Source organism: Thamnophis sirtalis, unplaced genomic scaffold (genome assembly GCF_051295495.1).
Source record: "Thamnophis sirtalis isolate CommonGarterSnake01/CBP01778 unplaced genomic scaffold, rThaSir2_p1.2 scaffold_8, whole genome shotgun sequence".
Lineage (NCBI taxonomy): Eukaryota > Metazoa > Chordata > Lepidosauria > Squamata > Natricidae > Thamnophis > Thamnophis sirtalis.
Window position 1 is genome coordinate 35031339 of NW_028261388.1, and position 13153 is coordinate 35044491.

Here is a 13153-nt window from a genome sequence, read left to right on the forward strand (position 1 = left end):
TGATTGGAAGGAAGAAGAGAAATATCCTGCAAGGTATACTTAAACTCTATTAAGCTCGAGCAACTCCAGGAAGAAAAAGCAGGGGTGATAGCAGGAGACTGGAAATCTTTGTGCCATTTAAAGCTCTGATTAGCTATTTCTCTTCTGGTAACCCTGAGCTCTTTGTCATCTTTGTGTCAGTATAACATATACGCTGTAGCATTTTCTTCACCAAAATATGATATATACATTGCAATTCCAAAACACCATTGTGATAAAGCTAGTGTAAAAGTAGAGTGATTGGGTGAAACATTCAATAGGTCCTATGCTAAAGATTTGTTTACTTTAAAATAATCTTAAGAGATGATATTCATTACAGTCTAGAAATGCTTTTAAATAATTGCCATGGATTAAATCTTTCCCTTAATAAGTACATGTCAATTACTTCAGTCAATAACAATAGTCAATCAAGCTTTAAATTAGCTTTATTTATGAGATGTAGTAAATTTTAATAACATGTCATAAGAAGCTTTAATTTTTATGCAAAAAAGTTATATAATGTTCATGAAGTTATTTCAAAACAATAAAAGTAAACAAAATTATTTTAATAATTTCTACAATAATTCCAACAGTATATTCAAGAAACTATGGACTATAGAATACAAATCATTTAGCAAATATTTTCTTGCTAAACTTCACCCATGTACTTTAAAGTAAATGGTCTTCATGGACTAGTTCCAATAATTTCAAAATATAACAGGTAAATCATAAAAGGCAACTTAGAACTTCGTTAACACTATTAACATGTAAGACTTCTGCAGAATAACTGTAGATTATTTACCTTCTGTTATCTGCATATATGCATCTTATTATACATTATAAAGTGTCACATACTCTCCCATTTTCTTTATCTAGCAATGTAGATTCACTTATGTCAGTAGTAGTTACAGGAACCAATGGATGAGTGATTTCTTGGTTTAAACATTCTTCCAGGATGGTATCGACATGTTCCAGATTATTTATAACAAGATGCTGAAACAACAGATGGCAAAAATGCATTGCTGTTACAGTAACAGCTCCAGAGAGAATTAAACTTAAATAGCCCTTTTGACTAAAACTATGTATCACAGGCAACTGTCGTATGCAATAGTTTTCTTAGAATGGGATTTTTTTTTTAAAAAAGTCACTGGGAAAAAATAACTTTTATTCAGAAATTTGGTTATGCATAATGTATGCTTGCCCTATCCCCAACCTCTGATACTTCTGTGTTCTATCCTGATCTTGTAATGCTAGATATAAACATTCATTTGGATCTGAATTTTCATTATTAATAGGGCTTAGGGCAGTGATGGCGAACCTTTTAGACACTGAATGCCCAAACTGTGTGCATGTACATGACCAAATTGAGAGGTGCATGCACAAAAATGAACATGCACAAGCATGCAGCAGAGACCCAAAGATCAGCTGCCCGGCAGGAAGCGGGGCATCCCAACGCCGGGCAGTGCAGCAAGAAGTAAGACCTTTTTCTTTCATGAACTTCTGTTTAGTCATTTGCAAGGAAATAGAAGGTCAAGAAAGAAATGCCACAGAGATCTGACCTGGGGCGACGGTGTACATGCCAGCGGAGAGGGCTCTGTGTGCCACCTCTGGCACACATACCATAGGTTCACCATCACGGGCTTAGGGGATAGCAGCTTCATAAATTGTTTCAACTATGTACACAGAATTTACAGAGCGGGACATCACATTCATTTGCATCATGGATTGCATATTTTATTCAGTCTTAAAGTGTAAATAAGGCTAATCTCCATCAGAAAAATAGCAGCAAGGGAAAATATTTTCATCCTCAGCCTCCGTCCTGTTTTGCAAATTATTATTCCTTTTTAGCATAGTATATTGGCCTATATTTGGAGACATATATGTTAAGACCTGTACGTATAGATGTGTTGCATATAATTTATATTGACATTATATAATTTTATATCTTATATTATTATTATTTTATCTTCTAAACAAATATATTAAAATAATTTGTTGTATAATGTCTGTTGTTTCTGTGAAATAATGATGCAGCTTTGGAGCAAAGACTGAATCACCTGTATTAAAAATTCTTATAGAATCAATAGTAATATTCAAATTAAAAGAATTGACTAATCTAGGATTCCATTTTATTTTGTTATACTGTTATATAAAAATAACTATTTAAGTAAGAATTTTAAGGATCAGCTTGTCTAGTGTTTTAAAAATCACTCTATGGATCAATTAATACATAAAGATGGGCATTAGAAGTATCTGCCAATAATTTGGGCAATCATTTAAGTTTTAATTTATATCTCATTGGTTAAATTAAAGTATCCCGCTGATTAGTAAAAAACATTCCTTCTTACTTTAATATTTCAAAGGAAACGGCATTTTCCAAATAAATGGCATCTTTAATATTTTCATTTTCCATTGCTTATAATTCTAAAACATAAATAGTCCATAAACCTTAAAAAAATTTGCTTGGGTTCCTACAAGCCTCATTTGGATTGCAGTCCTGTTGGAAATACTGAAATAAACCATATTTTCTGTGACATTGAATGATAATACTGAAATATAACTTTTGCAGAAATAGAATGAGTTTAATTGCATATAATATTGTACTTACGGGATTCATTCTTGATAGCAATAGGGCTATTTTTTTCCGAAGATGTTCAAGCTTTTTTTGGGTTGCTTTTACTTGTTCTTTGCGTAGATGCATTTTTCTTTCAATGGCATAGACTTTTTGAAAGCAATGTTCCTCTTGACGCTGGAGTTTTTCGGAAAGTTGTCTTTCATACTGTGAGAAATACTGAAATATATGCTTAAATGTTTGCAATTTACTACAAATTCTAAGCAAAATTTTACATTCTACTATGCAACATTCCTCCATCTATTAAGGCAGGGCTGTCAAATTCACAGCCCACAGGCTGGATGCGTCACACGTTGGCCATGCTCACGCCCACGCCCACTTTAGCGAAAGGGGAAATAAGCCTAAAACTGAACAAAGTTAAAATTAAAAGCAGAGATTGTAGCTCTACTTTTGTGTTAAAATGTGTTTTTCATTTTCCATTTTCATACAGTCACATACATATATACTGTGCCTAACCGGGGCCATGCAACATTAAACAATAAACACAGCAATTCCTCTTGTCAACAATACCCCCACAAATAGAAACCCAATATAGCTCTTCGACCATCCATACACCTCTTTCTTTCGCCCCCCTCCAACTTTCCATCTTCCCTCCATCATTCCCCTCTATCCTACTTCTCCTCCCCCTCTACCACTCCTCTCTCCCAGTCCACTCCCTCCCTTCCTTCTCACCCTCCCTCCAATCCTCTCTCCCGCCCTCTCTCCCCCTCTTTCTTCTATCCCGCTACTCCTCCCTTCGGTGTATTTCTACTATATGTCAATATATTCAGCTTGTAGCTCTACTTTTAAGTGAGAATAGGCGGCCATAAATTCTAAGGCTAATGCCCTTACATTAAAAATAAGGAATCCCCAAATGGTTCCAAAAGTTCTTATTGAATTAAATGTTATTAAATTTTGTCCTTAGCCCAGACCTTACCCAACAATATTCAAAAGCCTATAAAATATGCATCCCTGCTTCATGTGATTAGGTTTGAGTGAAATACTACTCTTTGTTCTGTTGTTTGCCTCAATGTCTCAAAAAGATATCTTGCTGCTGAATCTGGAGATTTGATTTATAGCATAATTAGCCTGGCTATATTTTAAAGCCAACTTACTATGTGTCTCTTCATGCTCTGCTCCTGAAGTTAAGCATATACAGAGAATAAAGATATGGGTATTTACTTTCATAAATCTGAAAAACTTTGTTTTAGATTACAAAAATATTATCTGTATTTATAAAACAAGGATCAGTACAAATAAAAGAAGATGGTTTTCAATGGCAAGACTAAGGGAGTAAGAGTTGCACATAATTCCAACAGAATTTGTAACAATTCTAGCAGCTGAATAATAGTCTTACATTGTAATGAGGGCCATTCTTTTTGTATTAATTAAGCATAATATGAAGCAATGCAATCTTATGATTTGCATTTCACTATTTTTTTCAAGAATATATATCTATTACCAATGCTCAATGATGAAAATCAGTTCAGAAAATATTTGTCACATTTTGTTTTACCTGATCAATGGATAAAATGACAGTCTTACTGTGATCCCAATGTCTTTTTAACTATTTCAACAAAAACGAACAAAAAGAAAAATCAGTATAAGAAAATGTTATCAGATAGATTAATCATATAAAGAATCAAATTACAGTGACTTTAATCGTATAGCCTTTCAAAAGTAGAAATATTTCATAAAGAATTAAATTCATATTAGATCCTAATATAGAACGTTTGGTATAGTGATTAAGGTATTAGACTACGAGCTGGGAAACCCAAGTTCTTATCTTGCAGTATCCACAAAAGCCAGAAGATTTTTGGCATCCTTAGAAAGAGATAATGGTAAATCACTTCTAAAAATATTTTCAAGCAAATTGCGTGGATTCCTCTATGTAGTTACCAAGAATCAAAACTTTCTCAAAGTCACCAAATCACGTACAAACAAAAGAAGAAAGATCTAAAAAAGTCTTAGACAAACATGGAACGGAAATAAAATAATAAATGAAATAAAAGTCGGCTTCAAATACTACAGTTACACACATCTTGGTCCCAATCTGAGATCATATCTCCAACCCTGCAATTTGCATTGTTAAGAAGATCCTAGGTATGGTGGGGTACTTAAGATAAGCAAAAAGACAGCTGGGGAATGATATTGCATTGTCTATTAAAGCAATACAAAATAAAACTTAGTATAGGAATCTGAGTTTAGTTAATTTGTCCACATTTTTTAAAATATAAAATCAACATTTGGTTATTACATCAAAAAGAGAGATCAGTATTTCTGTTAAAAGCAAACAACATGGATTTTCAATGACCATGCAACTAAGATTTATCTTTATTTACTGATTTAAATGTAATAAATACACAAGGAGACTTAGAAAAAATTGAAAATTACAATAAAATTAATTATCTTGTTTTAATTACTTGTATTAGGTCTTTATACTTTTTAATACTTTTATATTCTAACCTATACCAAGTATAGTGAATTTGTGGCATATACATTTTTACAAACAAAACAGTTTAGCATTGTTAATTGCTCAATTTCAGCCCCAATTTTGAAGAGACAAATAATTATGTAAAATAAATTATATATGCAACTATTTATGCTCACTAAGCTACCAAACATTTGCCAGTGGAAATTTGCAAGGCAGTCTAAGGAGGGATCCGTAACTAATTTTCCTTCTAAGGTAAGAGTCTAAATTGGAGGGCCTAAGAATGGAAGAAGTATAAGCCTTCCTGACGCCTGGTGCCTTTAGAAACAAAAATGAAGATGATGAAATCTGCAGTTGTGACATGCAATACCCGTAGCAGGTTTGTTCTGCCAAAGAACCTGGCATATATTTGCAGAATCTACAAACTTTGTAGCAATCCTTGAAGAATATGTGAAAGGATGCAGCATAACCAACGTAATGAGAGAATGATTAGTTGAGACAAAGGAGATATTAGAACATAATCTCATAGTGAAAGAAAGGAACTGAGTAAATCAGGAAGCCCAAAGGACAACGGTAACAATTGGAAGGGAAAGGTGCAGATGATTTTCTGCAGTACTAGAATTCAGAAACAATTTTCAGATTCTCTTAAGGCTGTGAATTTTCAGAAGGAGAATAGAAGCAAAACAGGACAGTGAATATCTCGATAAAGGAGTTGTGATAGTGAATTTGAAACCGAAACAAGCATGTTTGAAGCATAAGTCAATTTGACTAGGCTTAGGAGGGCTTTAAATGAATGACTAGCTATGCGCATGATAGGGTCTGTTTCTGAGATAAATGTCTGAGTTTCCTGGTAAGTACTAGCAGGAGATACACTTAAGCCCCTCAGAAAAAAGGAAGAAAAGGCAAAAATGTATTTGGGGAAAGCATAGTGACTGATTAGGGTTAGCAGTACTTTAAATTTAATCTGCATGGATTGGAGATGAAAACCCTGAATTAAGAACTTTAGATAAAGGCTTAAGTGCTAGAAAAAAAGTGGAAATGGAAATAGTGACTATTTAAATATTGAATTAAAAATAAGAAAGAAAATTGGGTCCTAAGGTTCAGGGCATCTGCTGGCTGTGCATTAACTCTTGGAATACAAAACAAGATGAGTCTGAACTCTTTTAAGACAACAAAGCGAATATGATTTTCTAGGTATAATAGAAACTTGGTGCGATGTCAGTGAAATACGGCAGCTCAAGGACATTTGCTTCAAAGGTAGAAGCAATAGAAGAGGAGGTCTTGAACTATATTATGCTAAAAGTACTTACTATGTTAAAAAAAAAACTCAGAATGAATGAACAAGGCAGTGCTGTAAACATATAGATAAAAATGAGGACAAATAAAACTGTTGCTGATGTCTACTTTTAGCTGCCTAATGAAAGTAAAGGTGCGTATGATATGTCTTCCAATAACAAATTATAAATCTTCAAAGAAAAACGGAAAGTTATAGCTATAATCCAGTCTGTATCAGGTCCCTGAACCTTCAGTTTGCACTGTCCAAAACAGTCTTATTCATTTCAACAATGAAGTATGTCTAATTACATTCAAAACTGAAATATACTGGTGTTACCCTCACTGGTCTTACTGACAACTTTCTCCTTTGGAAGGTTGAGGAAAGAAAATAAGACCACATCTTTTACATGATGCTCATTAGAATGGAAGACTTAACTGAAGATGTGGAAATAGCAGGAACACTAGTGGAAATGACCGTGTAATGCTAGCAAAAGCAGCTACTAAGAAAATAAATTTGATAGGTGGAGAAATTAAAAGCATAATTATGAATAATTCCAATGAGAAAAACTGAAAACTAGAAAAAGTCTATAAAAACCTCATTGAACAAAAATTATGGGTCTTGGCTAGAGTTCTTCACAGGTGCCTCATCAAATTAGACAGAGTATCAAATGAAGTCGAATACTTAGTGACATGTTCTTCAATATTTCTATTAAGGATTTGGATGAAAAGATAGCACACTGCTTACCCAATGAGTAGATGGTTCCAAACTTGGTGGGATATCTTAATACAGATAGTCCTTGCGGTACAATGGCAATTGGGACCAGAATTGTTATCAGTGAGCAATATTGTTATAAAGCATTGCATCATATGACTAAATGACCAAGTCAAGGCAATACTGGAAATCCCAGTTCCACTGCAACCCCATGATGTGTGGGTCATTAAGCCAAAGTTCCAGCAAACCCAGTTGCTGCCATTGAATGAATTTCGTGTTGCTATCAAGTAAGAAACACCCAGATCCAAACTATTCTTGTAAAAATGTAAGGGACTGTTTACTTCAACTCTCCTCATCTATCTATTTCCACATCTCTGTCCTTTTGGCTTTCTTTTGCACACTGGCCAAGGCCTCTTTCTCCTTTCATGCGGTAAACACGTTCTTCTAGATAGGGGTCTTCTTTTGTGCCAGCACAGCCAGGGTCTTCTTTTTTATACAGCCAGGTTCTCCTTTCACAAACGGGGGCCTTAGCCAACACGTGGAGGCCCTGGTCAGTTCATCACTGGCTGTGCCAGTGCAAAAGACAGGGTGAATGAAGGCCCCAGCTGATATAGTAGTGGCAAGAGCAGACAATGGCAGCAAGTAGGCAAAAAGTGTTTATGAATGCCTGAATTTTGTTCAGATGTCTACAGTGGTTCTGCAATAGAACTTCAAACTCATAAGCCCTTCATTCATCATCATTGTAACTTTGAATGGTTGCTGAATAAATGATGTTGAGTGAGACTACCAGTAACTATAGGATATTGGCATAGACGTGTTGACACATTTATTTTAATGTAATTTAAATGTTCACTCACATTGAACATAGATAAAACATCTTCCGGGCACATGGATGCAATATGTTCTCTTGATTTATCACATTCAGGTAAAAAATAGAGCAATATTTCTCTGAAAAAACAAACAAACGAAGCATTGCAGCAAAATAAACAGCCATACATAGTTCTAGAAGGTCCATGAAGGGGAAAACCTCATGCACTTTTTAAAGGGAAAATATGTACATACATGCTTTCTTCTTTTTAATGGTAAGAATGGTATTCCGAGGGACTTGATACCATTCATTTTAACTTACAAGAGTCTATTTTATGCAATTGATAAAATAAAAACATTCACAAATGGCGATACCATACAAATCTGTTAGCCTTAAGGAGCTACAGGGTTCTTTATTGAAACATGGATGATAAACATCTACTATATATTTTACTGCCGAGCTTATTCAACTGAAAATATTGCCATTTTTACAACATTCCCAATCCTTAAAACTATACTTCCATGAATTAACATATTAAAGTAATAATGAATTGCTTTTAGAAATCCATTTAACCAATTTGTTTTCTTACTTAAAAGAGTACAAAAATGAATTTCTGAGTTTCTATTCCTGTCCCAAAGAAATTCTGTGTGGTAATTAGCACCTCTGGGAGCAATTAACAGTTCAGGAGGATTTTTTCTCCTAGGAGAAAGATGAATAAGCTCTTAATATTACATTGTGACTGGCTGTATCATAATGCAGTGATGCCTCGTTTGTATGATAGGTTTAAAATAGAGTGGGTAATGCAACAGAGTTTAACAAAAAAGTACAATTGTACTTTTTCAAAAATGTGCTGTTCAAATTATCATGTCTGTCTGAAATATAATTCTTTTGATTACCTACTCAGTAAAATACAAAGGTACAATACCTCCCTCTATCCCAATTTTAATTGTGGTTTTTACTGAAACAAGTCATTGGAGAATTTTATATAGGCTATTCTTCAACACTGATTCCACAGAATGCAACTATACTTATAAGTGGTCATTTTAACTGATGTGAAATGCAGCCTAAAATATGACTTTACACTGTTTACAAGGACACACACTGACTAAAGTAAATTTACATTCCTTTATATGCTTTATAAACTTGAGTCTTTATGACCACTCACTTGATATGAGATGTTAATGTCTGAATCATCTTGGTTTTAGTGATGCTCTGGGAATGTTGAGTTAGGTGCGAAACTTCAACTGACTTCTCTTCCACAATAAAGACTTGATCTTGATCTTCTTTTGCAGCTTCTGTGGATCTACAGAATAGAAACACCATTACAAATATTACATTATAACATTACACCCAATGGAAGCAGATAAGAGCCACATTGAAAACCCAACATTAAATTCTAATTAAAAAGGATCAGATTGTGCAGTTTTAAACCATCTCTATTTAATACTCCAGACAGCTCCTGTTATTCAATGAACACTAAGCCAAAGTAACAAATAATCTGATTGGGTTTAAGTTGCTATATTTATCTCAGTAGGATACTAGGTCTTAAAACAAACCCTGCACTATTCTTTACATTTCTGAGAACTCTGTGAAGATTGTTAGGTCACTTGGATTGGCATTGTGTTGCCTGTTCAAGATTTCTCAGTGAGCTTTGCAACTGCAATTTACAAATCCAGATCATTTTCTCAATCTGTTTACATTTTCAATGCACAATATTTCTTGTCTATATGATGCCAGGTAAATCACAAAAATTTAGCTCTCTATAAAACCAAGCAGGGCATAATAGAAGTTTTCAATTTTTGGGGTACTACTGTTACTAAAAAACCCCCAAAGAAATATCTATATTTTATTGTGCCTCTTATATCGAGAATTAAATTTTTCATTACTTTCAGGCAAGCAGTACAAAAGATCAGGGAGTTTCAACCTCAGCTCTTCGGAGCTTTTCAAAACTGGCTGAAGAATTGTAAGAGTGGAAGATATTTTTTGTTTAAAATTGCCTATAATTATAGTAACTGTGCTGTAATTAAAATTCAATTTAAACTAAAAGGAAAACCAGGTTTTTGCTATGTTTTACCCACTTTGTCTTTTTTTGATCTGACCAATTTTGGGGTCAGTATGGCCTCCAGCCCAGAAAAGCTACACTCTATGACTTTTTAAATAAACAACAACCATCAAAAAGATATCATGTGGGAGGCAAAATAAAATAAAAATTGGAATTAAAATTATTTGAAGAAAAAAATGACTTCATTTATGGTGATGAAATTACTTTTGGTGCCTGGAAGTGAGGAAGACTTAAGGAATTGAAGGTAAAAGAACATAATGCAAAACTGGTTCGCTATAAAACCAACAAACCAAACCCCAAGATTATATCTATATCTAGATTATATCTAATGTCAGACCAAAGCAAGCAAGTAGAGAAGGAGTTATTATTTTATTATATTTTTTAATCTCACATTTATTCCTTTTATAAATAACTCATGATGGCAAACATCTAGTACCATTTCTTCCTCCTATTTTCTCCCGCAAGTACAACCCTGTGAGTTGGGCTGAGAGTGACTAGCCCAAAATAACTAATTTTATCTTTCTAGACTCAAAAATTCATAGATATCATGACTGCAGCCACGAAGAGATATATTTACTGCTTGGGAGAAAGTAAAACTAGACCACAGATGTATTGATAATGAAGCATTAATTAATGAAGCACTAATAATAACTTAGATGTTTTTGATACATCTTTGGAAAAGATTCACTTTTATCTTTTTGGAGTTAGAGTTTGTTATGTGAGGCCTTCACTGTGGCATGAACAGACTTTATATATATATGTATGTATGTATGTATGTATGTATGTATGTATGTATGTATGTATGTATGTATGTAAAGAAAATTATTTTAACCATGTTTATTATATGTAATTAAAACAATGCCTTCACTTTGTTTGGTCTTCCTTGTCATTAAAAATATTGCAATGTTATATATAGAGTATGTATTTCACATTGCATTACATTCTCCTGGTTCCTCCCCCACCCCTCAACAATTCCCTCTATGCAGTAGATTTGGCTGAGTAACAAAAACTATATAGTACAGTTCTATGGCTGAGTTGGACTAGATTGATTCTCCTGAATCCTAGGCTTACACTGAACAGTGCTAATCGCCAGTAATTCAGAATTTGACTACCAAGTGTTCCAGTACACTCACCTTTTTGAGTTTGCTGATGTCATATGTCTTTTTTTAGATTTTCCATGCTTGTTTAGATCAAGGAAACTGTCAGCTGTTTCTTCACACTGTTCTTGTTTTTCTACATGTGGTTTAAACATTTAAGGCAATAATAATAAAGTTATTAATCATGGATTTAACCAGATGAGCAGGATAAGAAAACTGGAGAACTTCCTGGAAGCTGGGGTTTTGAAAAAAAAATGACTGGAAAATATAGTTACATGTTAATTGGCTATATTAGCCAATAAGTGGTACAAGAATTTGGACTTGGTCATGGCTTGACCAACATGAGCTCATTATGATTTCCAGTTATTTAGAACATGAAAAGTCGCATGTGGAAATTCACCTTTTGAAAGAGATTCCATAGTACAATTACAGAATATGCAAACCCCTCCCCCACCCAATTAAATATTACACTACGAGTAGTGTTTAACTGCTGCAGGGCAGAGATTACTGGAAACCCTTTAGCGACGTCTTTCATTCCTGATCACTCACTATTATTAGACAGTAAGAAAAACTTTTCCTTCCTCCTTTAATACCATACAGCAATACTATTTTAAATGCAATGCATATAATATTGGAATATGCCTATAATACCATATATATTATAAGTGTGGTTGCCATATACAATACAGGCATAAAGAGTTCTCTCCAGTTTATTCAGTAAACACATTCTAATGGCCATTTTGATTTTTTTTTAAATTATACAGTATCCTAGCACTTCAATTCTTTTTACCTTTTACTCAGAGAGCATATATTAGCAATGAAACAAAAAAGTGAAAATTCCCAAGTTCATCCTACAACCCCTCTCCCCCTTTCAGTGCGTTTGAAATGTAAAACAATATCTGGAGGTACCTTTAATCCACATACAACAAATTCAGAATTCAACATCAACATTACCTTTTTTCATTAAAACACTTCCTGCAAATAATTCATCCTTTGGCAGATCTTCAGTTTCACTATCAGATGATATCTGCAGTAAAACACTTTGGTTATTATTCATACACTTTAATTTTTGCATTGAAGGAATAACTATATATTTCTTTATCTACTCTCTTGGAGACTATTACAGGTTAGAAACAACTGTTTGCTCCATTTATAAAAACAAGTAAGAGGTGACATATTCATTATACTACAAAAATGTGCTTCCCCGATGCAAGGAACTTTTATGCTTGTAAGCTATTAGTTATTAAGAAGTATTGTAAAAAAAAGAATTTCCCTCCTAATTTGATGCGAGCCAATAAAGAATTGTAATTCTTTCTTCAAGGTTTCCTGGGTGTACTATAAGTAGAAAAACAACAAAGATTTACTATCACATTTACATTTCAAATGGACTCTGGGAATGCAAACATTTATTTTAATCTCTGGTTATTATACATTTTATGATACAAATGATTCTCAAGTTATTCTAAAACGTTTGTTTTGCATTATTTGCCAGTTGTTTTCTTTTTCATAATGCTACTTAACATCAGTCTCCAAAGTGACACTAAAATAGTACCTTCAAATGCTAATATTCTTTTTCCCCCAGTTTGACTAGTTAGCGTAAGTGCAGTAACATAATTATCTGGCAATGGTTAATTCTTTTGAGCATGTGCTAATTACACCAGTGTAATTGTTTAGGGACTGCCTTTTTCTTCATTAGAGACAGAATATACAGTATTTCTGATAAACCAAGCATCAAGACAAATGAGTCATAAGTAATAAAAATAAAGAACATTCCAAAGCAGAATTTTAAAAAGTTGGATGTACCCAACTGAATAACATGCTATATTATCTGTAATGAAAACTTTTTTTGTTGAAAAGATGTAATAAAGACAAGTGACTGAAATGTTTACTTCCAAGTATGTTAAATAAATCTTTAGTAGTATTAAAAACAACAGATCAGTTGTAACTGGCTAGATGCTACCAACCACTATAACATTCTAGAAATTGATAGCATCTAGCCAGTTACTACTGATCTCTTGTTTCTTTCCCCAGAAGTGAAGTGGGACCTTGTCAGTTCTCTAGTGAGGAAAGAGGAAATTCTTTGTTGTAGGCCACTCTGGAAGGTGAACAACAAACATCCAGAGGAAGACAATCATATAC

General features: G+C 33.7%; 1 protein-coding gene across 1 annotated transcript in view; it reads right to left on the reverse strand.

Moving 5' to 3' along the window:
* Positions 1-446: 446 nt before the first annotated feature.
* MORC1 (MORC family CW-type zinc finger 1) overlaps positions 447-13153 on the reverse strand; it is a 59889-nt gene continuing 47182 nt past the window's right edge. Inside the window, exons 21-27 of the mRNA XM_014062151.2 lie at positions 11969-12041; positions 11051-11150; positions 9021-9158; positions 7905-7995; positions 4146-4196; positions 2627-2809; positions 447-1011 (exon numbers count right to left, since the gene is read on the reverse strand). Of these exons, the coding sequence (XP_013917626.2) occupies positions 856-1011; positions 2627-2809; positions 4146-4196; positions 7905-7995; positions 9021-9158; positions 11051-11150; positions 11969-12041 (792 nt within the window). The 3' untranslated portion in view covers positions 447-855. The remainder of the gene's footprint in view (positions 1012-2626; positions 2810-4145; positions 4197-7904; positions 7996-9020; positions 9159-11050; positions 11151-11968; positions 12042-13153) is intronic.